The following is a 26,616-nucleotide window of genomic DNA, read 5'->3' on the forward strand; positions in this document are numbered from 1 at the left end:
ATGCAGGTGATGCAGGTTTGATCCCCAGGTCACGAAGATCCCCTGGAGGAGGGCATGGCAACCCCTTCCAGTATTCTTGCCTGGAGCATCCCATGGACATAGGAGCCTGGCGGGCTGCAGTCCATGGGGTTGCAGAGTTGGACACGACTGAGCAGGCACACATGCACACACAGTGCTCTACTTAGAGAAAGCAGCCTTTTGGGATGCTCCTCTCTCTCAGCTGGGGTGTTTTGAAGGAATAGACAAAGGAAAAGGAAACTTAACTGGCTTTGGGTTGTTATCAGGTAGCTTAGCTGCCTTGCAAACACCCACTGCTTAAGGTGCCTGGTTTTTTGTTTGTGCACTCGTGAGGGTAGGAGTACTTGTGGAAGGAGTCACTGATTTGTGCACTTGGAATGGGAGAAAGCTCTTCCCCTGCCCCACCCCAGGTGAGAAAATTGCATAGCCCAGAGCTGGCCTACATGTGTGCCTCAGAAAGTGTAGGTTATGGGGACCCCCACCCCCAATACTGAACCCCTTCAATCTGTTCATTTTCATGTACACATGGGGGTAGTGGATCTTTGATGCAAGAAGAATTATTGGTCATGAGTGTCTGCTGACTCAGTCTGGAGAGGCTTTTAAAGGAGATGAGATGAAATTTCATCTGTGCCACAGACAGCAGGGGGGTGCATTGCTGCGTGGAGAGAGGACTGTAGGCCGGGTATGAGCCAAGATGGGTGAGGGAAGCATGGGGGTGCATAAGGGCAATTAGGACAACCTGACATGTGATCTTGGCATTGCAAGATTGACGCCCTGTTGGCCTTGTGGCACACGATATTATGAGAGTTCAGTAGCCTCGTGACCATGTTTTTCTAGATCCCATTCCAATTTCTAAGCAGCAGTATTCTCCCCAGAGAGACTCCTATCTCTAGGACTGTCCTGGGTTCATGAGCTTGGCTCAGGCTGTACCTGTTGTAACTGACTGGTTTCACCATCTATCTCAGCACCCTCTTTCCCAGTGTGCAACAGACCAGCTGCTTCAGAACCCCCAAAGGAACAGCCTTTTGGCATCTTCACCTGGTCTAGCTTTGAACTTATTTCTGAAAAGGGTGTTTGGGAAACTGCCTCTGACCTGAGCAGCTCTCTTAAGACTATGTTCTGGGCAAGGGAGAGGAAACCCTACATATGAATGCTGCTGATGTCAGAAGGAAAGAGATCAGGAACCTAGAAAATTCATAGTAAATAAACAGCAATTCAAGGAGCCCAATTTCCTTTCTGATGCAGAAGCTTCTCTGGTGTCTTCTGTCCTGGGAGCCACTGCCAGGTTGCTGCCTTGTGACTCTACATATTCTTCCTTAATACTCTAGATGCTCAGAAGAGAGAAGGTGCTTTCAGATTATTCACAGCTCTCTTTCCCTTCAGTGCACAGCAGAAGCAGCCTTTCTCTCCATGTGTACATACTCAGTTTTGTTCTCTCCTGGGGACTTTGACTTCTACAGTCTTGGTCCGTAATTTCTGATTCAGCATTTTCATTTCCCCAGATTCTCTTCTGAAAGTCTCTCTGAAGGTTTTTGGAGCAGGGACTGCTTTTGTTTTTTTGTTTTTTCTTCCTCCTTGGGCTGTTATGCTTTCAACATGTGTTTGGGTGTATACTATTTCCTGGTAAAAGCAAGACTGGGGATACAGATGACTTTTCCCATCTGGGGAAGCATGGAAAAGAGTTCTCAGCAGAGGAATGGGGACTGATCATTTTGGGGCCTCTCTGTACTTTGTTAGCTCACCTAGTCCTTTTGGAAGCCAAATTCAGAATCTACTCTGCTAATTACTGGACAAAGTAATTATAGGAGGGAAAAATCATACAACATAATAAATAAGGTTTAGGTAAGCTATGTAGGGGCTGTGCAGTGGGTAATGAAAAAGTAGGGGGACTTCCCTGATGGTCCAGTAGTTAGGATTCCATGCTTCCACTGAGGGTACAAGGGTTCAGTCCCTGGTCTGGGAACTAAGATCCTGCATGCTACGTAGTGCAGCAAAAAAAAAAAAAAAAAAAAAAACACAAATGAAAGAAAAGTAAGTAGACATGAAGAAGACATGTTTTCATTCTCATTATAAAAGTAATCCATGCTCACTAGAAGGAAAACATCAAATGTTACAGAAAATAAGAATAACTGAAATTCCCCCATTAATGTGTTGGTGTAGTTTCCTCCCAGTCTTCTATGTATATATGCCTTTTTTGAAAAAATTGAGATTATTCTATACACGCTACTTTGCAATGTATTAAAAGCTAATGTGCCATGATTATTTTCCCATGTTATTAAATATTCTTCTAAACATGATTTCTAATGACTGCATAGTATTTCATCATTTGAATGGACATAATATGTATTTAAACCGTGCTCTTTTATTTGACATTTGGTTTCTTGGATAGATATGATTTGATGAAATCTTGAAGAGAGCAATGGAAGTAGATGGCTTATGTTATAGATGTGGTTCTGCTACTTCTTAAATCTGCTAAGCAAGGCTTAAGGTCTTAGCATCTATTTCCTCCTTTGTCAAAGAAGGCCATGAATAGTAACTACTTCTTTGGTGGTGACAATTAGATGAACGATGATCCATGTTAATCTCTTAGCATGAAACCTCACATAGACTAAGAAGTCAATAGGTGTTAATAATAACAGAATTATCCTTGTCCTGATGCTTTACCATATGTGTACTTACTTCACTGTTAGACTTAGGATCCAGGGAAGGAAAATTGCACTTACACAGATAAGTAGAATTTCAGAATGAAAGCTGCCTTTAGATAAGTAACGCCTTCTATTAGGTGCCTTACAGATGGAGCCTTTGGCCAACTGCTTGAAATTAACAGGAAGAAAGGTTTTGGAGCCTCTGCAGTTGTGTGACTCTATTTGGTTCAGAGCAAGGAAGTGGGAAACCACCAGTTGCAACCAGGAAGTTATCTTTGTGCCCACAGGCCAAGCCAGCTAAGCCTTCCTGTTGTACTTGTTTGTTTTCCTTTACTTGTTTTTTATTTTCAAACTTTTATTCTGAAAATTTTCAAACATTTTGGATGGTGAACAGTATGCCAAAGATGGGTGTGACCTCCGCCTAGATTCAGTGATTTTGTCATGCTTTCTGATAAGCACGTTAAAAGATGTAAGATCCTAACTGCATTCCCTGCTGTGTGACAGGCTTGTGCTGTGGGGCCTCACACAGTGGGCAAAATGTATGCACTGTCAAACCAAGGGCTTATGGAAACAGAAGGTCAGACTGTAACGACCCTAGGCTCTGGGGTGATGGAAATATATCTATTGTTTTTATAATACAAATTACAGAAAGAAAATCTCAACATAGTTCCTGGCTGAAGGGAAAAAAGTAGATCCAGACTTCCATCAACATGACAGTGTATAACTTCCTTCTAATATAGTCATATAATTGAATAATTTACAGCAGTGGAAAACAGACTACATGTGTCAGCACAGATAATTAGAAGAAGCCCTGTTGAATGAAATGTAATTTGCAGAAGGGGATACATAGACACACAGAGTATATCATTTATCATTTATTTAATGACTAAACATAAAATAATAACATGTGTCGCTTGTGGATATGTACAAGTTTCATAATGTATAAAACATCGGAATGACTCCCAACACCTTCAGAATAAAGGCTCCATCTGGTTAAGGAATGGAAGAGATGGTATTCAGGAAGGTTACATGAGACTTCAACCAAACCAGTAATGTTCAAATTTGTTAAAATGAGATGCTGGACATAGAGGTCTTTGTTATATTTATACCTATATTTTATACCTTTGGAAGATTTTAGTGTTAAAACTAGAGTGAAAAAGCATTGTTTAAAAGGCTTAGAATCTTGAATCACTTTGTGGTTTTAAAAGCTGAGGCTGGGAGAGTTCAGTGTTTTGCTTCTTAAATATTTTTGAATTTTATTTAATTATGCCACAGTAGGGTTGGCTTTTTGGTGTACAGTTCTGTGAGATCTTTTTTCACTTTTTTATTATGATAAAATGTAGTTTAACTTATGTAACATCTTAGCCATTTTTAACTGTGTAGTTCAGTGGCACTAAGTACATTCATGTTGTTGTGCGAACAGCACCACTGTCCATCTCCAGAACGCTTTCATTTGGCAAAAACTGAGACTCTGTACCTGTTAAGCAATGATTCCCAATACCTCCTATCCCCAGGCCCTGCCAACCAGCATTTCTGTCTTTACGATTTTAACTACTCTAGGTAGATACCTCATGTAAGTGAAAGCATACAGAATTTGTTCTTTTGTGACCAGCGTGTTTCACTTAGCATAATGTCCTCAAGGTTCATCCATGTTGTAGCATGTATCAGAATTTTTAAGACAAAATGGTCTTTCTTTGTATGTATATACCACATTTTGTTTATCCATTCACTTGTTGATGGACACTTCTTAGGTTGCTTCCATGTTTTAGCTATTGTAAATAATGCTGCAATGAACATGGGAATACAAATATCCCACAGAACCCCCGCGTTCGATTCTTTTGGGTATATGCCCAGAATTTAAATTGATGGATCATGTAATATTTCTATTTTTAATTTTTGGAAGGGCTGCCATACTCTTTTCCACAGCAGCTATACCATTTTACAGTCCCACCAATAGCGTGTAAGAGTTCCCATTTGTCCATATCTTTGCCAACATTTGTTATTTTCTGTTTTTAATAGTAGCCATTCTAATGGTGTAAGATAGTATCTTACTATGATTTTGATCTGCATTTCATTTTCTACTTTCCCTTTTGATTTCTTCTTTGATCTGTTGCTTTTTAAGAGTGTCTTTAATTTTTACAAATTTGTAAATTTTCCCATTTTACAGTTGACTCTTCAATAACATGGATTTGTACTGCACGGGTCCACTTACACACGGATTTTTTCAATAAATACTATAATACTACACAGTTTGCAGTTGGTTAGGTCCGTGGATATGGAACTTTGGATACAGAGGGCCAACTATAGAGTTATATACAGATTTCCATTGCATGGGGTATTGTGCTCCTAACCCCACACCTCATTGTTCAAGGGTTCATGATTTCTAACTTCATCCTGTTATGGTTAGGGAAGATATTTTGTATAATATCTATCTTTTAACATTTTTTGAAATAGTTTGCCACCTAATCTATGGTCTCTCCTGGAAAATGACCCACATGCACTTGAGAAGAATAGAAATTTTGTTGTCAGGTAAAATAAAGTGTTTGTTATGAAAACAAGTGTTTTGTTATAAAACATTTTATAAAACAAAGTGTTTGTTATAAAGTATATGTTTGTTAGATCTAGTTGGTGTATTGTGTTGTTCAAGTCCTCGAGTTTCTTGCTTTTCTTCTGTCTGACTGTTGAGAGTGGAGCATTGAAGTCTACAACTTCTTTTGTAGAACTGTCTATTCCTCCTGTCAGTTTGGTCAGTTTTTGCTTCATATATTTTGATAGCCTATTATCAGGTACATAAATGTTTGTAATTGTCATGTCTTCTTGCTGTATTGAAACTTTTACTAGTAAATAATATTCTTCTTCATCTCTTGTAAACTCTTGATTTATAGCTTTTTTTGTCTGATTTTATTATAGCCACCTCTGCTCTCATTACCATTTGCATGGAGTATCTTTTTCCATCTTTTTACTTTCAACCTATTTCTGTCTCTGGATTTAAAGTACATCTCTTGTATACAGCATATAGTTAGATAATATTTTTTTTTATCCATTCCACCAATCTCTGTCTTTCAAGAGAGAGTTTAATCCATTTACATTTAAAGTTAATATTGATAAGCAGGGAGTTCTGTCACTTTGCTATTTGTTTTCTATATACTTTATAAACTTTTGTCACGCATTTCTTCTGTTACTGTCCTCTTTTGTGTTGAGCTGATTCTTTTGGTAGTATAACAATTTAATACTTGTTTCCTTTTACATGTATTCTGCAACTGTTGGGTTGGCCAAAAAGTTTATTTGGGTTTTTCCATAAGCTGTTATAGAAAAACCTGAATAAGTTTTTTTGGGAACCCAATATTTTCTTTGCAGTTATTATGAAGATTACATATAACATCCTAAATTTATTACTGAATTTGTAAATTATTACACTGAATTTGTATTAGCTTAATTTCAATAATAACCAAAAACTCTGCTCCTTTACAGTTTCATCACCACCCCTTTTAGTTAGAGATGTCACAAAATTATATCTCTATACAAATATGCCCCCAAACTTAATCATTTTACATGCATTAGTCTCTTAAATTATATAGAAAGCAAAATGTAGAATTATAAACCAAAGTAATAGTAACACTAGCTTTTAGACTAATGTGTTTTATAGAAATGTATTACTCTCTTAAATCATGTAGATAAAATTATTCTTTCAAACTGTTGTTACACTAATACTAGTTTTTATAATTGCCCATGTCTTTTCCTTTATGAAGATATTTATTTCTTCATACAGCTTTGATTTACTGTCTGATATGTTCTTTCATTTCAGTCTGCAGGACTCCCTTTAGCATTTCTTGCAGGGTAGGTCAAGTCATAACAAACTCTCTCAGTGTTTGCTTTTCTGGAAATATCTTAATTTCCCTATTTTGAAGGATGACATTGTTGGATTCATGGTTGACAGGTGTTTTTTTTTTTTTCCTATTTAGCACTTTGAATATGTATCAGCCCATGCTTTCTGGCCTGCAAAGCTTCTGATGAAAAATCAAATTACAATATCAGTGTGGGTCTATTTCTGGACTGTTCTGTTTTGTTGACTGATATGGCTTTTCTTGGCCAGTACTGCATTGTTTTGATTACTATAATTTTATACGTGTGTATGTGTGTGTTAGTCACTCAGTCGTGTCTGACTCTTTGCGACCCCACAGACTGCAGCCTGCCAGGCTTCTCTGTCCATGGAATTCTCCAGGCAGCAATACTGGAGTGGATTGCCATTCCCTTTTCCAGAGGAACTTCGCAACCTAGGGATCGAACCCTGGTCTCCTGCATCGCAGGCAGATTCTTTACCATTTGAGCTACAGGGAAGTCTATAATTTTATATAGTAAGCCTTAAAATAAGGTAGTGTGATTCTTTCATCTTCTGCTTTTTCAAATTTATTCTAGCTTTTCTTTCTTTGCCCTTTCATATACATTTTAGAGTCAGTTCACTGTTGTCTACAAAATATCCTTCTATGGTTTTAATTAGAATTGCATTGAATCTATTGATAATTTTGATGAGAATTGATATCTTTTCTATGTTGAGCCTTTCAATCCTTGAATACAGTATGTCTTTATATATTTAGATCTCTAATTTCTTTAATCAGCCTTTTGTAGTTCTCAGCATATAGATTTTGTACATATATTATTTAGATTTATACCCAAGTATTTCAGTTTTGGAAGAGATAATGTAAATAGTATATATTTTAAAAAATTTGATTTCCAGTTTAACCCTGCTATTATGCAGAAATGTTTGTGTTGACCTTGCAATCCTTAAACTTAGCTAATTATGTATTAGTTTTAGCAACCAACCTTGCTAATCATATATTAGTTTTAGGAACTTTTTTGTTGATTCCTTGGGATTTTCTGCACATATAATAATTCTTTGAAAACAGGGACAGTATTATTTCTTCCTTTCCAATCTCTATTATTTTTGTTGTTTTACTGTACTGGGTAAGACTACTGGCATGATGTTGAATTGGAGTGCTGCAAATGGGCATCCTTGTCTTGATCCTGATGTTAATGGGGGGAGCATTCAGTCTTTCATCATTTAGTATGATTTGGGGCATAACATTTTTTAGATGTCCTTTATCAGGTTGAGGAGTGCATGTGTGCTCAGTCACGTCCAACTTTTTGTGACCCCATGGACTGTAGCCCACCAGGCTCCTCTGTCCATGGGATTTCCCAGGCAAGAACAGTGGAGTGGGTTGCCCTTTCCTACTCCAGGGCATCTTCCATACCCAGGAGTTGAATCTCCTGGGTAGGGAGATGTCCTTGATCTCCTGCATGGGCAGGCAGATTCTTTTACCATTGAGCCACCCAGGAAGCCATCAGATTGAGGAAGTTCCCTCCAATTGCTAGTTTATTGGTTTTTTTAAATCATAAATAGGTGTTTTATGATCATACACTTTTTATTCTTTATACTGTTAATTTGGTGAAATTCATTAACTGAATTTCAGATACTGAATCAACCTTTCACGATGAGGACAGATCCTTTTTGGTCGTGGAGTAGTGTTCTTTTTATATTGCTGCATTAGATTTGCTACCATTTTATTGAGGATATTAGTGTTTGTGTTCATGAAGATTTTAGTTTATTTTTAATTTTCCTCTTTCTCCTCCTCCTCCCCCTCCTCCACTCAACATCCCCACCTCCCCTCACACCCATTCCTCTCTAGTTTTGGTGGTGGTTGTTCAGTCGCCAAGTCATGGCTGACTCTTTGTGACCCCGTGGACTGCAGCAAGCCAGGCTCCTCTGTCCTCCGCTATCTCCCGGAGTTCACTCAAATTCTTGTCCATTGAGTTTGTGATGCTGTCTAACCATCTCATCCTCTGCTGCCCCCCTTCTCCTTTTGCTTTCAATCTCTTCCAGCATCAAGGTCTTTTCCAATGATTAATCTCTTCACATCAGGTGGCCAAAGTATTGGAGCTTCAGCTTCAGCATTAGTTCTTCCAATGAATATTCAGGGTTGATTTTCTTTAAGACTGACTGGTTTGATCTCCTTGCAGCCCAAGGGACTCTCAAGAGTCTTCTCCTGCACCACACAAAAGCATCAATTCTTCCGCACTAGTTTTGGTATCTGGGTAATAATGACCTCGTAAAATGAGTTGAGACATACTTACTCCTTTTCAGTATTCTGAACCAGATTGTATAAATATCTGGTAGATTTGGTTACTGAAGCCATGTGAGTCTTATTCAGAATATTTTTAACTATACATTTTTTATTGAGATGTAATTGACATGTAACATTATATTCAGTTCAGTTCAGTTCAGTCACTCAGTTGTGTCCGACTCTTTGCAACCCCATGAAACCCAGTACGCCAGGCCTCCCTGTCCATCACCATCTCCCGGAGTTCACTCAAACTCACGTCCATCGAGTCGGTGATGCCATCCAGCCTCTGTCGTCCCCTTCTCCTCCTGCCCCCAATCCCTCCCAGCATCAGAGTCTTACTTTCCAGTATATCATATAATAGTTTGATATTTATGTATACTGTGAAATGATCACCATAGTAAGTCTGGTTAACATCTATCACCACACATGGTTACTTTTTTTTTCTTGTGACAAGAATTTTAAAGATTTGTCCTGTTAAGCAACTTTCAAATATCCAGTGCAGTAACTATAGTCACCATGTAATGTCATGTACATTACATCACCATAACTTATCTATTTTACAACTAGAAGTTTTGACCTCCTTTACCCAGTGTGCTCATCCCACACTCCCAGCCTCTGGCAACTACCAGTCTGTTCTCCAAATCTATGAGTTTATCATTTTGTTTATTTGTTTGTTTTTAGATTCTCCATATAAGTGAGATCATGCAGTAATTTGTCTTTCTCTGCCTTATTTCACTTAGCATGATGCCCTCAAGGTTCATCCATGTTGTCACAAATAGCAAGGTTTCCTTTTTGTGGCTGAATAATATTCCAGTGTGTGTGTGTGTACATAATTTCTTTAATAGAACTATTCAGGTTATATGTTTCATCTTTGGTGAGTTTTAGTGGCTTGTGGCTTTAGAGGAAATTCTCCATTTTATCTAAGTTGTTGAATTATGTGCATAGAAATATTCATAGTATATTCTTATTATCTTCTTAATTCCTGGGGATCTGTAGTGATATCCCTTCTTTACTTCCTGATACTGATAGCTTTTGCATTCTCTTTTTATCCATGTCATACTGCGTAGAGGTTTCGCAATTATATTGATTTTTCAAAGGTGAACTTTTGGTTTCATTGATTGTATTGGTTTTCATATTCATTGCCTTCTGCCTTTATTATTTCATTCCTTCTGCTTGCTTTGGGGTTATTGTGCTTTTCTTTTTCTGGATTCTCAAGTTGGAATCTTGGTTTACTGCTTTGAGATCATACTTTTTTCCTAAAATAAGAATTTTCAGTTATAAGCATCTTACACATTTTCACATGTTGTATTTTAATGTATTTTAAATTTTTGTTCCATTCAAAATATTTTATAATTTCATTTGAGAATTCCTTTCTATAAATTTTCCTTTCCAGGCACTCAGAGAACTTTTATCTGTTCCCATATCTTTAGATTCTTGGTTGTAATCAAGTGTTAAATTCAAATATACATCATCTTATGAGGATTTTGTAATAGCTTCATTTATTATGAATAATAATATGATATTCATTTACCTTGCTTCATTAAGGATTATAATAGTTATGATGTATTGAGTTCTTACTATGTCCTAGGTACTGTGTTGATCACTTTACATAGTCTTACCACATCTCTTAACAATTCTTTTAATTGGTGCTGTTATTAGCCCCATTTTATTACTGAGAAAACTGAATCACATATTTTTTCTTTATTTTTTAAAATCTTTTTATTATTTACTTATTCATTTGACTGTGCCATAGGGCATGTGGGATCATAGTTTCCCGACAAGGGCTTGAACCTGTATCCCCTGTAGTGGAAGTGCAGAGTCTTAGCCACTGGGCCACCAGGGAAGTGCCTGAATCACATATCTTAAGTGGTTTGTCCAAAGTCACTCAGCCAGTAAGTAGTAGAGCTGGGATTTGAATGTAGTTATGACTTCCTTGGTGGCTCAGACGGTGAAGCGTCTGCCTACAATGCAGGAGACCTGGGTTCAATCCCTGGGTCGGGAAGATCTCCTGGAGAAGGAAATGGCAACCCACTCCAGTATTCTTGCCTGGAAAATCCCTTGAAAATCCCTTGGACAGAGGAACCTTGTAGGCTACAGTGCCTGGGGTCGCAAAGAGTTGGACATGACTGAGCAACTTCACTTTCTTTTACTTTTGATTCCAAACAAAGTTCTTAACCATTATACTACTTTTCCTCTAAATTTTCAATTTCTTGGCTTCTTAATAAGACTGTCAGTTTTCTTGAAGACAAATACTACGTCTTAATTATATTGATCTCCTTTTCTCTGGGCTTCCCTGGTGGCTTAGACAGTAAAGAATCTGCCTGCAATGCAGGAAACCCAGGTTCGATCTCTGGGTCAGGAAGATCCCCTGGAAAAGGGAATGGCAGCCCACTCCAGTATTCTTGCCTGAGAAATCCCATGGACAGAGGAGCCTGGTGGGCTACAGTCCATGGGGTCGCAAAGAGTCAGATAAGACTCAGCAACTAAGCACATTTCTCTATAGCACCTGGAATGATATTAACACACAGTAGTGGACTAACGGTTGTAGCCAAAATTCAATGAAATAACTGACGTGACAGAGAATCATACCCATAACAATTGCCATTTTGCCCCAGGTTCTTACCAACTAAGATAACTTAGCAAGGATCCTAGATAGAAACAGAAAAAGCTGGCAAAATATTTGTGACAACGGTAATGGCCAAGTGTTAGAACCAGCCAGAAGGTTTATAAATGTGACTGACCTGGGGTCCATCTCCAATCTCTACTGTATGGTTCTAGCCTTCAATCTGTCCTTTTGCTCTCTCGTGACCTTTTTGTCACACTTTGAACTTTTATAACAGTTAAGCTTTCCCCAGTGGTTCATGATCCCTCTCCCTTTTTAATCTTGAGGCTTATAGATGAGCTCTTCACTATTTATTTAAGAAACATATATCTGAGTCTTAATATATGCCATGCACTTTTTAAAAGCACTTTATATATATATATCGACCACTTATAATTTTGTGAGTTGATACTATTATTATTCCCATTGTACAGATGAGGGAACTCTCACTGGATGTTCTTTGTTTTTTTCTGAATAATTTTGTTTATTTTATGTTTTGGCTCTGCTGGGTCTTCATTGCTGCATGGGCTTTTCTCTAGTTGCGGGCTTCTCATTGCAGTGGCTTTTCTCATTGCAAAGCACAGACTCTAGGGCGCCCCAGCTTCTGTAGTTGTGGTATGTGGGCTCAATAGTTGTGGTGCACGGGTTTAGTGGATCCAAGGCATGTGGGATATTCCCGGATCATGGATTAAACCTGTGTCTCTTGCATTGGCTGGCAGATTCTTTACCACTGAGTCACCAGGGAAGCCCTCTCACTGGCTTTTCTAGTGGTTCATTATCCATTTCCAGTATCCAATAGGAATCTGGGAGGCAGGCTGGAGGTGGTACAAAGCAAAAGCTCTGACCGGGCAATCATTTACCTGTTGGATTGTGCCCTGGGCCTGTAGAGGGCAGTGCAGCTGGGTAGTTGGGCCAGCTTTGCCACAGAACACATAAGGACTTCTGTTGCTCTTAGGAATGATCTTCCCTGCCCCATGGTCTCTTGTCTGGCATGCACACACACACACACAACATTTGTAATGTTCATATGATGAATTTAAAGTGCAGGATACAGCAGCAGAAACACAGGCTGGGAACTTCATGAAACCTGAATGTGACCTCTCCCTCTGTCTCTTATTGTCTATGTGATCTTGGGCAAGTCACTTAATCACTTAGTGCTTTGGTTTTCTCAGCTATGAGGTTGAAAATGGTACTGATTATCATAAAAAACATGAAGTTTCAATGAGATGATGCATTTGAATATTTACTCCAGTGATTGGCACATGAAATTGCTCAATATATTGATGTATTAGATATATTTTAAATTAGTGATATGTAAGACCTTTTTCTATATTAAGGACGATTCACCTTTTAGCCTGTATGTAGCTTGTGGAACTGAATTTTGAGGGCCCAGAACAAGGCTTGTCTTTATCCAGGTTGTTTATTTTGAATCTTGATGTTGACTTTTATCTTCTTTATCTTTGGCCGTTCATGGGCCTTTGGGATCAGTTCCATCATCCTCAGGATTTAAGTTTTGGTGCCCAAGTATCTATTTGGCCTTGTGCAAATGACATTCTTTTAAGGCCAGTGGCAAAGCCTGGTACTAGAGGTCAGCTTTACCTCTACTATCAGTGAGATTTTTTTCTCTGCCAGGGTGAATGTTTTTGCTGTGATTGTCACTTAGGAGTGTCCAGGGACAGAGTTGGGCACGTGTTACTTCACCCCCTTAACAGCTGCAGAATGGCTGTTAAGGACCCCTGCTCCAGGCATTGAGGCTTGAGCCAGAGTTTTCACCACTCAGTTTCTGAGAGTATGAGGTGCCTCCTAGAAAGACCCTGTTTTAAAAATGTGCCAATCCAGGGAGGCAGGAGTGACATTGCATTGATGTGCCTCCTCCCTTTTATGGATCAAGCTAAGCCCTCTTAAACTGTAGGACTGCTGGTCTGGCATGGCCTAAGAGCAAGCTCCTGACAGTCATCACCTGAAAGCTCATTAAACCTGGAGCAGGGGATGAAGAAGGTGGTAAGAGAGACCCCTAAAAGCAAAAGGAAGGAAGGTGGAGCACCCCTAACTCTTTACACTTGAGGTCATATTTGCAGTGGAGGAAGGGAGGCAGGCTCTGATGCAAGATAGCGAGATGGACATAAGAGTTCAGAGTCAGATAAACCTGGGTTTGCATTGTGACTCTACTGTCCTATGGCGTTGATGAAGTCACTTCACCTTTCTGAGCCTGGTTTCCTATCCACAAAATGTGACAAATAATTGTACCCATCTCATAAAATTGCTGTAAAAATTCAGTGAGAGAGTTTACTTACCTAGAGCAGTTACTTTGATACTTGCCTAGGTTATGTTAAGTGCAGATCACCATCATCACAGCATTGCCAGCAACAAGCAGCTGAAAGAAACAGACTGGGGGAAACCGAAAGCAGCCTTGGGGCTTGTGTGGTGTTCCGTTGGGGACTCCTAACAACATGGTCTGTTGGTCTTAGGCACAGGTCCATGAGTTCCAAGAGAAGAGCTCATGTTCTTCTAGGTCCCAGTAAGGGCATAAGAGAGATCCTAGTTATCGTGAGACTGCTGTGAGTGTGTGTTTGTGTGTGTGTGTGTGATCTTGCAAGAGTGAGCTTGAGGTCCGGAAGCCACGCTGACTCAGTGGTGGTTGTATGTGACCCATCAAATTAGCTTTTCTGCAGGAGGAAGAGGCTGTCATTCTTTGCTTCTCCCTCAGTCGTCAGGGCCCACTTTCCTTGAATGATGAAGGAAGCTGCCTCAGCCTATTCCCACAGCTCACACTTGCTCTTGACTTATAAAGGGTTCCTAGCATGTGTTTTGGAGAAGGCAATGGCACCCCACTCCAGCACTCTTGCCTGGAAAATCCCATGGACGGAGGAGCCTGGTAGGCTGCAGTCCATGCTAAGGGTTGGACACGACTGAGCAACTTCACTTTCACTTTTCACTTTCATGCATTGGAGAAGGAAATGGCAACCCACTCCAGTGTTCTTTCCCGGAAAATCCCAGGGACGGGGGAGCCTGGTGGGCTGCTGTCTATGGGGTCGCACAGAGTCGGACACGACTGAAGTGACTTAGCAGTAGCATGTGCTTTAACAAGTCTGGATTTGGGAAACAGGATCACTACCCAATGCTGGAGACTAGTGGTTTTCTCCTTTTCTTTTTTGTTTTGCTTTTTAGTCACAGAACCCCATATGTAAAATAGATAAAAGAAAGCTTGGAAGGCTGCCACTTCTGCCCGAAGGTATTTCTAAGAAAGTGAGAGAGCCTGACGTTGTCTTCCTGGGTTGTATTTGCTGCCCTTTTCCTGCCTAGATCTCTGTTTGGGGAGGAGGATTGGACCTGGCTGTGTAAATAAGCAACCTGGCTCTGAGAAATAGGTCTCTACTGTAATAACACAGTCCTGTAATAACACCTGGCTCCCGCAGTGCCCCTTTGTTAGGCTGCCTGAGCCACAGCAGTTGGAGCTGAGATTGGGACAGACCGAATGTTTAGGGAGCCCAGAGCTAATTATGCAATGAAGTGTTGTAACCAAAGCCTGTTCACCAAGTGTTTGGGGGATTTTGAGGTGGCGCTGGTGCTCTTTAGAACATTTCAGCTAATGCAAAATGTGCTGCTTTTAATTTATTACGCACGTGTGCCAACTCCAGTGTTCTGTTTGACTCACACAACCTCTTGTATACATGCTCTCCCATCTGGCATGGCATAACCTGACACATTTTTGTCTGCCTCTGCATCACAGTCAGAGTGTGACCTGCACTTTATCTTTTTTCCTCTCCAGGCTACAGATGCACATGTTGAATGGAGCTCTTCTTGCTCTGTTGTTTCCTGTGGTGAATACGCGGCTGGTAAGTGGCCCCTTCTAGAAATACACCAGCAACATACAAAATGGTATTTGCTCGTTCCTATGTTATCCAGTGCTTGTCCTCATCCTTGGGTCATGTCCCCATGTGAGTTTTTATTTTTTTAATCTTTTTTATTAAAGTATAGGTGGTTGGGAATATTATATTAGTTTTAGATGTAGAGCATAGTGATTCAATGTTTTTATAGGTTAAGCTCCATTTAAAGTTATTATGAAATATTGGCTATATTCTCTGTGCTATGCTATATATCCTTTTAGCTTATTTATATTAATCATGGTAATTTCTACCTTTGACCCCTCCATGTAAGTTTTTACATATCTACACGTTCAGTGTTGAGATTTGACGCAACCCTGTTTGGATGTAATGGAGCTTGATGAGGGTGAGAGTATGGTATGGAACTCTGGGGCTTTAGTAAGGGTTTAGGCCAGAACCAGAACAGATCAAAAAAGCCTACAGAAGCTTTTGGAAGGGTTTGGTGAAGAGAAAGGAGGCTCCACCCATTCAACCAAGGCTTCCAGGTGTTCTAAGGGCCTCCAGTGTGGATTCAGCCACATTGGTCCAGAATAATCTACTGGGGAGCCTCAAAGGCAGCCTGCTTTGCCAGAGATGCCTTTGGGCAAGAATTAGATTTCTTCCCTGTTCTCTCAAACCCACAGAGAAGTCTGGCCCACACATCTCCCCAGTGGCTAGCAAGTAGAACCCCACTGTGGCAGGTGGCTGGGTGCTAAACCAGTACAGAGAGAAGTGGGAGTGTAGGGCTTGAGTGGCTGGGCCCTGTCCTCAGACTCCCATATGTGGGGCTGAGAGGGATTAGCAGGCTGGCTGAGAAAACTCAGGGCAAGAACTCACACATGAAATAATTCCTACTGCTTTCTGTTTTCATGACTTAAATTTGCCTCATGTATTAATATCACAGTTTAAATCTCAAAATGATAATCCTTCCTCTTTGGATAGCATTTCAAAGTTTACAAGGTCATTTCAAATAATAGACTTCCCTGGTGGCTCAGATGGTAAAAGCGTCTGCCTACAATGCAGGAGACCTGGGTTCAATTCCTGGGTTGGGAAGATCCCCTGGAGAAGGAAATGGCAACCCACTCCAGTATTCTTGCCTGGAAAATTCCATGGACAGAGGAGCCTGGTAGGCTACAGTCCATGGGGTCTCAAAGAGTTGGACATGACTGAGCGACTTCACTTCAAATAACAGTTGTGGGAGGTAGCTATTAAGTTGTGTGAAGGCCGAGCATTATAGCCTCTTGTTATAGAGGAGGAAACTGACATTCAGAGAGTCTATCGGTAGAAACTCTTTCCTTTTGTCCATCCCTCCTTTGTCCTTCCTTCCTTCCTTCCCTCCCTTTCCCCCTTTTCGCTTCTTCCCCTCTCTAATGGCAGATTTGTTATTCTATTTGTTATGACCCCCAGTACTTTCTACATAAATGTCAAGCTTTAGTCAGCCAGTTTATCAAGAATGTCCAAGTAACTTTCCTTAACATCAAAATTTCTTTGATGAACTCTGTGTTAACTAGCGATTCCAGTCACTCTGGTAAATAATCTTGTATTTCTTTTCTAAAATAAAAGCTCAGGATGGTGGCTCTATTTGCATATGTCTTGACAGTTGGCTTTGGTCTGGTTACTTTAAATGGCTGGGACCCCTCCTAGGCTACCCTGACCTTTAGGACTTTTTACTTTGCAACCCCTTATTTGAGCTCAGATTGACAAAATAAGGCACAGGAAGGTAGGAAACTCTTTAAACCTGATGATCTAATTAGGCAGGAAGTCAATTCTGGACATTTTTTGCCCTTTCTTCCTTCTTGGCCCTTGATGCTTTTTAATCCTCTTTTTCCTCCTTGGCTATAATGAGGAAACAAAGAAAATAGAATGAGCTAATTGGTGTGTATACCAGTAATACAAACGTGTGTGCACTCATATATAAAGACAGTGAGGGAGTTAGAGGAAATTTCCACAGTCAGCTAAAGGATGTGGATCATCAGTGAATTTCCATGTGGTCTTCTGCCCTGTGCCTTATTGGCACTGGGACTTGCAGACCAGCTGGAGAATGCCCAGCTCCAAGTTCCTCCTGGTTCTTTATCTTAGAAGCTGACACCTTAGAAGAAAGAAGATTTATTCCAATGGCCCCTACTACAAGTAAGTACTCTTCACCACCAGGATTTCAGAATAGGTCTCTTTTTGACTTCAGATGAAGTGCCTTAAGGGCAATTGTACTTTTGTTTCTTGGAGGGAAGAAAGGGAAATGTATCATGGAACTATTATTAGATTATCAGAGAGCTGAAAGCTTGTCTGAGCTAATCTTCTAGAGGGGAAACTTGTGCTTAGTCATGTCCAGCTCTTTGCAACCCCATGGTCTGTAGCCTGCCAGGCTCCTCTGTCCCTGGGGATTCTCCAGGCAGGAATACCAGAGAGGGTTGTTGCCATGCCCTCCTCCAGGGGATCTTCCCAACCCAGGGATCGAACCCAGGACTCCTGCATTGCAGATGGATTCTTTACCATCTGAGCCACCAGGGAAGCCCAGAGGGGGAACTTAGATGGATAAATGACTTGCCTAAGAAGCCAAGGTGGATGCCCCTAGAACCCAGGTCTCCTAACTCAGACTTCAGAGCCCTTTTCCTTTGTTTGATTGACATTTAGCGTGAGTTTGAATATGAATTCTAGTGAATTAAGACGCTGGAGATGCTGCTTAGCTTCTCTCCAAGTAGAAGAGTTGGGTCGTAGGCTTCTTTGATAAGTTGACGAGCATAATAGAGCCTTTTCCCAGATTCACAAAGACAAGTTTGCATACAATTTCAGGAGGGACACAGACCGCCACCTCCTGCCCCGTTCTCCCAGAAGCCCATCCATGGATCCCTTGTTGAGATCCCCCAGCCCCAGCTGTCAGTAAGTAGTCCATGGCTTGGAGAATAGATGAACTGCCTAGTAGTTCCTTGTATAGCCAGTGGTTTTCCAGTCTGATGGTGATGGGGTTCCTTATCTATACCCATGACTTTGCAGAGAATGTCATCCATTTCAGGCTAAACCATCTCCTGGAAAGTGCAAGCCAAGATGTGGGAACTAAGCAGGGTGCCCATGGAACTTGGTTACATATTAGCTTTTCAGTTATAGCTCTTACCTTGCAGAGCTGTTGATCTGGTCCTCAGAATGAGGCACGGGACCCAAGCTGCATTCCCAACCCTGAGCCTTTTACCCTCAAATGTCCATGACAACTTCTTATGAATATGAAGTATTCTGAGCAAGGGAGAAAAGAAACTGCAAACACTGTGTCAGCCCCTTCTCCAACCAAAGCCTCTAGCCTGGCCTATATTTATGTTTGCAGCCATCTGTCTTCTACTAGAACAATAAGGAGATGAATGATAATGATTCTTTTCATCAAGCTCCTTTCTTCATCAAGGCTCAAAGCCTCTGGTATATTATTATCTCATTATCAAAAATTGCCCCTTATTGTGTAGCCATGTTGATCTGTTACACTAGCTCCTGTTTTCCTCCTTTACCACCCCTCCCCTTTTACCCAGTTCCTGTTCTCTGTTAGATGTTTCTCTCGAATGTTCCTAACTCTCAGACTGAGTGGAAGAGGTTAATAATGATTTTTTGCATTCCTGGGGCAGCTGCTCCCTATCCACCATCATGTTTTTGGGATGTAACTGCCGCCGGCACACCTTGTACCCCTGTGTGCTGCTGGGAACACTTTGCTGTCATGGATGCAAATCGGCCTGAGAATCTTACTGTTTGCTAATTGGTACATTGAAACATGCTAATTGACCTAGAAAAGTTATTTCTGTGAGTGGCAAATTGAGCTATTTTAAAAAGTTATAGTTTGGGTTTTGGACTTGAACTAGGGACAGAATGTCCCTTTACTTTCTTGACAGTACTTAAAATAGAAAAAGCTTGTTTTCAAAAGAGGCCTTAGCTTTCTGAAGAATTGATTCAGGCAAAATTGTGCCTCAACCTTCTACAAAGGCCAATGTGTTTCTGATCAGATGAATGCAAAGTGTATAGGGGACATGGAGGGTGTTGAGAAAGCCTGGGATTCCAGCAAATTCTAGGGACTGGGCTAGAATAGGTCTAATTACTGCCTGTATTTTGAGATTAATCTTTGAGAGTCTTACAGAATGCCAGCCCAGCCATACCAGTCAGTCCAAATTTTTATTGAGCACATTTTTTGTTAAATATTGTGCTATATGCTTCAGGAGATGCAAAAGCAACCAGAGTTCATTCCCAGCCCTCAAGGAACTTGTGGTTTAGTTAGAAGGATAAGGCACAAATACCTTAGACGTGATTGCGATGTTAGAGTCAAAATCACAAGAAAGGAGAATTGCAAGGCAATACAGGTTTAATCGCTAAATTGTAATTGTTCCAAGTTCTACAAAAATGGGAAGAGGGTTAATATCAGCATTTATTGAGCATCTAATGTGAATGTGTGTCAGGTAATTTATGAATATTCTTATTTAATTCTCACAAGAACCTGATTTTACCTGTGAGGAAACTGAGGTTTGGAGAAGCTAAATGACTTGCTCAGAGTTACATGATTTGTAAATACTAAAACTAAATCTAAAGACTTTGAGCTCTAATGCACTGCGTCGTGAAGAGGTCATTGGATAAAGTGGTCCAGAAATGCTCCATGCAAAAGTAAAGCCTGAACCAAGCCTTGAAGGTCTATTAGAATGTGCATGCAATTGCAGAGGCAGGTGACAGTTCAACTAAGGGGCCAGAGGTATGGAGGCAGGAAATAGTAGACTCTCCTTGAGAGTCGAAAGAGCAGGATGGAGAGTCATGGACTCCAGTTTGTATATATAGACTTTGCCACTTACTTGCCAATCACCAGGAGACATCCTGTGACTCTGCTTCTGTCACGTCTTTTAGCCCTTGGAGTGTTTTGATTTTATGTGTACTTCTTACCTTTTCCACCACCAGTAATAATTCTTACAGGGAGATGGGGCTTTTCAACCACAGAATCTTTCACGAATACAAATATGTCACCCTAGTAGAGTTGTTAAGAGTATGAACTCAGGGATCTGATTTTCCAGGTTCATACCCTGACTGTGCTGCGTGTGTATGAGAGGGAGGGAGAAAGGGAACTTGGCTAAGTTACATAACTTGAATGTGCTTCCATGTTCTCATCTATGATATGGAGGTGATCTAAGTGCCTCCCTCCTAAAGCTGCTCTGAGGATTAAATCAGTTAATATGTGTAAAGCATGTAGCACAGCACCTGGCAGATGGAAAGTCCTCCATCAGCATTAGTTGTTAATTATTAGTCTTTGATCTTCACAGAAACCCTGTGAAAGGTGGATATTAGTGTTACTGTACCAGGTTCAATTGCCCAGTGTGCAGGAAGCCAAATGCTGAGGCTTGCCCTACAAGGCAGCCAAGCGAGGAGAACCAATCTCAAATCCATCTCCCCAAGTTGAGGGACTTAGGATATTTATGGGACAAGGAAGCAGGGTGGTCTGAGGCCTGGGGAAAGATGGCTGGAGGCAAGAAGAAGACGAAGTAATCAGCGTTCTGTGCAAGTGTAGCCGAGTTACGTACTTCTTCTTGAGATGCATGTTCAGAAAATGGTGACCTTAGCATGATCTGAGGATGGAGTTTTTGGCCCTCTGATATCAAAAGATAATCCATCAGATACACTCAGTCCCAGCTGAATGGTTGATGGTCTTGACCACTTTGAAATGGGCTAGATAGCTCCATATTCCTGAAAAAACAACTTAAGCAACCATTACTATAATATCAGAGCTGCTGTCTATAGGGGGTGGCTAAAGGAGTCTTGTGATATATTGTCTAAGCTATACACAGCTTGAAAGGTATACAGTTTGCAAGAACAATTAAGGAGAGCTTGGTTGGCGAAGGCAGGTTACAGAATGTTACTTATTAAGCAAGTTATGGTTTAAGAAATCTAGCTGATGACTGCCCTTGGTTTCATTTGTTGTTATTTAGTTGCTAAGTCATGTCTGATTCTTTGAGACCCCATAGACTGTAGCCCTGGAGAAGGCAATGGCACCCCACTCCAGTACTTTTGCCTAGAAGATCCCAGGGACAGGGAAGCCTGGTGGGCTGCTGTCTATGGGGTCGCACAGAGTTGGACACGACTGAAGTGACTTAGCAGCAGCAGTAGCAGACTGTAGCCCGTCAGGCTCCTCTGTCTATGGAATTTTCCAGGCAAGAATACTGGAGTGAACTGCCATTTCCTTCTCCAGGGGATCTTCCTGACCCAAGGATCAAACCCATGTCTCTTGCATTGGCAGGCGGATTCTTTACCACTGAGCCATCTGGTTAGCACTGCCATTTAACAGATTAAACCTTAGAAAGTTTACATAACTTGCTCGGGGACACACAAGAATTGACAGAACTGGCCTGAGAACATCTGTCTTTCTGATATGAAAGCTCAAGGGTTTCCTTCCACCTCTTTCCTAATTACTTCATTTGATTTTCAAGTATTAAGCCAAGTCAAGTTTTTGTGTAAATTTTATACAATATCCATTAGAGATTTGGAGGACTGATTATACTTTCAGGATTTTTTAAAAAATATATGCTCCTTGAAAAAACCATTTAATCAGACAAGTATAAAGAGAAAGCCAATCTTTTAACCTCATCAACTTTCGATCCTGTCTCCCCAAGGGTAAGTTGTGTTAATTGTTTGTATATGTTTCCACATTTTTCTTTTGCCAATAAGTGCAGATGGAGATGTTCGCATTTCTGGGGTTGTTAGTTTGTTTGGTTGTAGGTTTCTTGTGCAATCAGCATTGAACTATAAACATTCCTCCAGTGTATTTTCCTTTAACCTAATTGTAGAATCTGTAATCTCTTCAGGTGTGAATGTAGCTCAGTTGTTTTCCAATAGCTGCTTAGCATTCCATAGTTTGGTTGAAGTGTATATTCAGCCTCTTGCCAGGCTCCCAGGCCTGCATCATGACTAGTGTCTGTGGGCAAGGATAATGTCTTTTGTGGTATCTGCTCTATGCAGGGCACCCAGCACATGGTGGTATCCACAGATAGAAGAAGTGAATTAGTCCATCAACCCAAGCCTCTGTATTGTAGAGAAATTCCAGGGATCTTTTGCAAGCATGTCCAGTATGTCTTAGGTGTGATACCAGAGGGATGAGATATATTTTTCCCAAGTGAATTATTTTTAAACCACTTAAAATAATGCTGTTTTCCTGATGACAGCAAAAGTCATATTTAGTAATGAAAATTTGTAAAATACAGGAAAGTAGAAATAAAAAATAAGTACCATCAATGCAAAAGGGGTTATTTTTCAACATATTAAAAAAAAGAAAAACACCAAAAAGCATGAGGCTTTTGTGCCTCTGTCCTTGCAATTGTGTAAATGTTTTCTTTACAAAAATAATATCTTCATAATAGCAAATAAAGAAAATACAGAAAAATACTGAAATAGGATCATTGAATAGTTAACAGATGTTCATATTGTTTGCAGCGTATTCTCAAAGCCTTCTCATCTCTGTGTGGTTATTAAGAGTTAGTATAATGTAGTGGTCAGGTAGCTGACTCTGGAGTGAGCAGATCCTTGCTTTTATGGCTGGCTCGTCTGTCTTTATCCATGTGATTGTAAGTTACACACTTCGATGACCTCGTTTTCTTATCTGTAGATGGGTGCTTGAATGAATGGAGATACGTGGGGTAAGCACTTAGTCCAGTGCCTGGCACACAGTGTTTAATAAGTGTCGGATGCTCCTGTTGTTACTACTACTCCAAATAGAAGTTGAACTGGGCTCCTATTGGCCTGTGCTATTTGATGTTAGCCTTCAGGGCCTTGGCTCCAGCTCCCTGGTTGGGTGATGGTGATGTGAAGAGGGCTTTGTTTCTGAATTAGCTTTGCCGAGTGAGATTAAAATTCCTTGGCAGGATTTCTTTTCCACATTAACTAGCAGCACGTGTGTGTGTGTGTGTGTGTGTGTGTGTGTGCGTGTGCGTGTGTGTGTGTGTGTGTGTGCGCGTGTGTGTGTGTGTGCGCGTGTGTGTGTGTGTGTGTGTGTGTGTGTGTGTGTGTTTCCCAGACAGACTGTTGGATTAGGGAACTGGCCAGCTCTCTCTCCCCTCCCTCCTGACAGGTGAATTAGGCCCACTCCTGGTGTTTCTTCCTATTTGAATGAAATGTAAAACAATGAATGAAAAAAAATGAAAAAAAAAAGAAATGTCGAGACCTCTGGGTTTTTCAGTAACACCCAAGCCCCCTACTCTCAAGGAGAGTGGCAGCCATGAGTGAGGATGACAGGCAGCAGCCTCTTTGCCTCCAGTTTAATAGTTCTTTGCACTGGTTCTGTTTTCCAAAAATGCAATTAGAAGGCACAGCCTCTGACTCTTTCAACCAATATTTCTCCCTCATCCTTGAGCCACGCCCCCAAGCTATGTTTCTTTTTTGTTTTTTTTAGATCAAGCAGGCAAGATTTATTGAGCAAATCATAAGCAGTACAGTCTTGAGTGGTCAGCAGTGTTTCTTTGTGCGGTCAAAGCCTTATCTAGCGGGTGAGTTCCGTTTCCCCAATCTGTGTGGATCAGTGGTTCTCAGCTCTGACTGCACCCTAGAAGCAACAGAGCCAATTTCAAAATGTAAGCGTTTTCCAAAAGCATCACAGGCAATTGCAGTGTGCAGGCGGGCAGCGCTGCTTAGGGCCCTGCCTGGTCTCATGCTGCTGCTGACCTTGGGGCTTTGACTGAGTTTGTTTCCTTCCCATCAAGCATCAGTTTCCCCATGTGTCAAATGGGCTTAGTGAAATCTGCTCTGTCTACCTCACAGATACCTTTTTGAAGAAAAGGTAGCAGATAACAAAAGATAACAGAATTAGCAAAGAGCTTTGAACATTTAAAAGCACTCCACAAAGAGGCAATGAGTCCTTGCCTCTTTCTCTCTCCCTGTAGTCATTTTTTTGAGGGGGGAGTGTTAATTGAGATAAAATCTACATAATACAAGTTTATCCATTTGAAGTGTACAATTCAATGTCTAATTCAGTGTATTAGAGTTGTACAACCATTGCCACTATGTAATTTTAGAATATTTTTGTCATTCTCCCCCACCCCCACCAAAAGCAGTAGTGATGTCTCTCTACTCCTTCTCCATAGACCCTGGCAACCACTCCTCTCCTTTCTGTCCCTATGGATTTGCTTGTTCTAGATATCTCATGTAAATAGAATCATATCATGTAGCCTTTTCTGACTGACTTATTTCACTTAGCATAAAGTTTTCAAGTTCATCCAGGTTGTTGCATGTTTCAATACTTCATTCCTTTTTATGACTGAATAATAATATTCCTTTGTACAGTATACCACGTTAAAAAAAATTTGAAGCATATTGTATCTACAATGTTGTGCCAGATTCAAGGGCACAGCACAGTGATTCAGTTTGTCAGATTCTCTTCCCTTATAGTGGGCATTACAAAATACTGAATATAGTTCCCTGTGCTATATTGCAGGTCTTTGTTGGTTATCTTATATTTTGTTTATCCATTCACGCATTGATGGACGTTTGGGTTGTTTCCACCTTTTGGCTGTTGTGAATAGTGATACTGTGAATGGTTGTGTAAAGATATCTGCTTGACTAGGCTTCCCTGTTGGCTCAGATGGTAAAGACTCTGGCTGCAATGCAGGAGACTTGGGTTCTGTTCATGGGTCGGGAAGATCCCCTGAAGAAGGAAATGGCTACCCACTCCAGTATTCTTGCCTGGAGAATTCCATGGACAGAGGAGCCTGGTGGGGTACAGTCTTGACTGCTTTGGGGTATATACCTAGAAGTGAAATTTCTGGGTCATATGTAACTCCATGTTTAAATAACCTTTTGAGGAACTGCCAGATTGCTTTCCAAAGTGGCTTCCCTGTTTTTTATTCCTACTAGCAATGTATGAGGGTTCTGGTTTTGCTGCCTCCTTGCCAACAATTTTTATTACCTGATTTTTTTCCCATTATAACCATTTGGGAAGGTGTAAAATGGTATCTCCCTGTGGTTTTGATTTGTATTTCCCTGATAACTAATGATGTTGAACACCCTTTCATGTACTATTGGCCATTTTTATGTCTTCTGAGGGGAAATGGCTTTTCAAATCCTTTCCCATGTTTAAACTGGGTTATTTGTTTTTTATTGTTCAATTGTGATAGTTCTTATGTGTTGGGATAGTAGACCTTTATCTGGTATATGACTTGAAATATTTTCCCTCATCCTTTGGGCTGTCTTTGCATTTTATTGATAGCGTCCTTTAAAATACAAAATCTTTAAACACTGATGGTCTACTCTCTCTAATTTGTCTTTGACTGCTTGTGCTTTTGGTGTTATGTCTAAGACACTAGTATCTAATCAAGTTCATGAGGTCTTAGGAATATCTTTTAAGAGTTTCATAGTGTTAGATCTTGCATTTAGGACTTTTTATACATCATGTGAAGAAGGGATCCAAATTCATTCTGTTGCATGTGGATATCCAGTTGTCCCAGCATTATTTATTGAAAAGACTCTTCCCTGTTGAAATGTCTTGGAACCCTTATCAAAAATCAGTCAAATAGGGTTTATTTCTAGACTATCAGTTTTATTCCATTAATGTATATGTCTATTCTTATGCTGGCACCACACTGTCTTGATGATCACTGTAGCTTTGTAGAAAGTTTTGAAAGTGAGAAGTGTGTCATTCAAATTTGTTATTCTTTTTCAAGGTAGTTTTGGCCATTCTGGGGCCCTTGTATTTCCATATGAATTTCAGGATCATCTTGTAATTTGTTGCAAAACAGCCAACTGGGATGCTGATAGGGGTTGCAGTGACTGTAGAGTAATTGCAGGAATATTGTCATTTTAACAATATTAAGTCTTTCGATCTATGAACACAGGATGTCTGTCTATGTATTTAGGTCTTCTTTAATTTTTTTTTCAGTGACATTTTGTTAGTTTTTTGGAATATAGATTTTGCACTTTTTTGGGTTAAATGTATTCCTATGTATTTTATTATTTTTGATGGCTCTGCAAATGGAATTGTTTTCTTCATTTCATTTTCAGATTGCTCATTACAGTTTATTCTTCTGTATCGATCTTATAACCTTTCAGAACTTTTTTATTACTGCTAATAACTTGTGTGTGTGTGTGTGTATTTTTTAAGATTTTCTGTAGATAAGGTTGTGTTACCTATGAATAGAGATAGGTTAACTTCTATTTTCCAATCTGGGTGCCTTGTATTTCTTTTTCATGGCCAATTGCCCTGGCTACAACTTCCAGTGCAGTGTTACATAGAAGTGGCAAGAGTGGACATCCTTGTCTTATTTCTTACCTTAGGGGAAAAGGATGCAGTCTTTCATCATTGAGTATGACTTAACCGTGGGTTTTTCGCACATGCCCTTATCAAGTTGAGGAAGTTCCTTTAGTAACTTATAATAAATACCTGTCCT

The 26,616-nt window shown here is 40.3% G+C and overlaps 1 protein-coding gene across 22 annotated transcripts in view; it reads left to right on the forward strand.

Annotated features, from left to right (window-relative positions):
- Window positions 1-26,616, forward strand: part of TMEM164 (transmembrane protein 164) — a 179,090-nt gene that overhangs the window by 85,910 nt on the left and 66,564 nt on the right. For 17 of the 22 annotated variants that reach the window (XM_059883428.1, XM_005227871.5, XM_024988062.2 and 14 more), the window contains one exon: window positions 15,154-15,220. In XM_059883428.1, coding sequence (XP_059739411.1) covers window positions 15,154-15,220 — 67 coding nt within the window. 22 annotated transcript variants of the gene reach the window in all.

Source organism: Bos taurus, chromosome X (assembly GCF_002263795.3).
Source record: "Bos taurus isolate L1 Dominette 01449 registration number 42190680 breed Hereford chromosome X, ARS-UCD2.0, whole genome shotgun sequence".
Lineage (NCBI taxonomy): Eukaryota > Metazoa > Chordata > Mammalia > Artiodactyla > Bovidae > Bos > Bos taurus.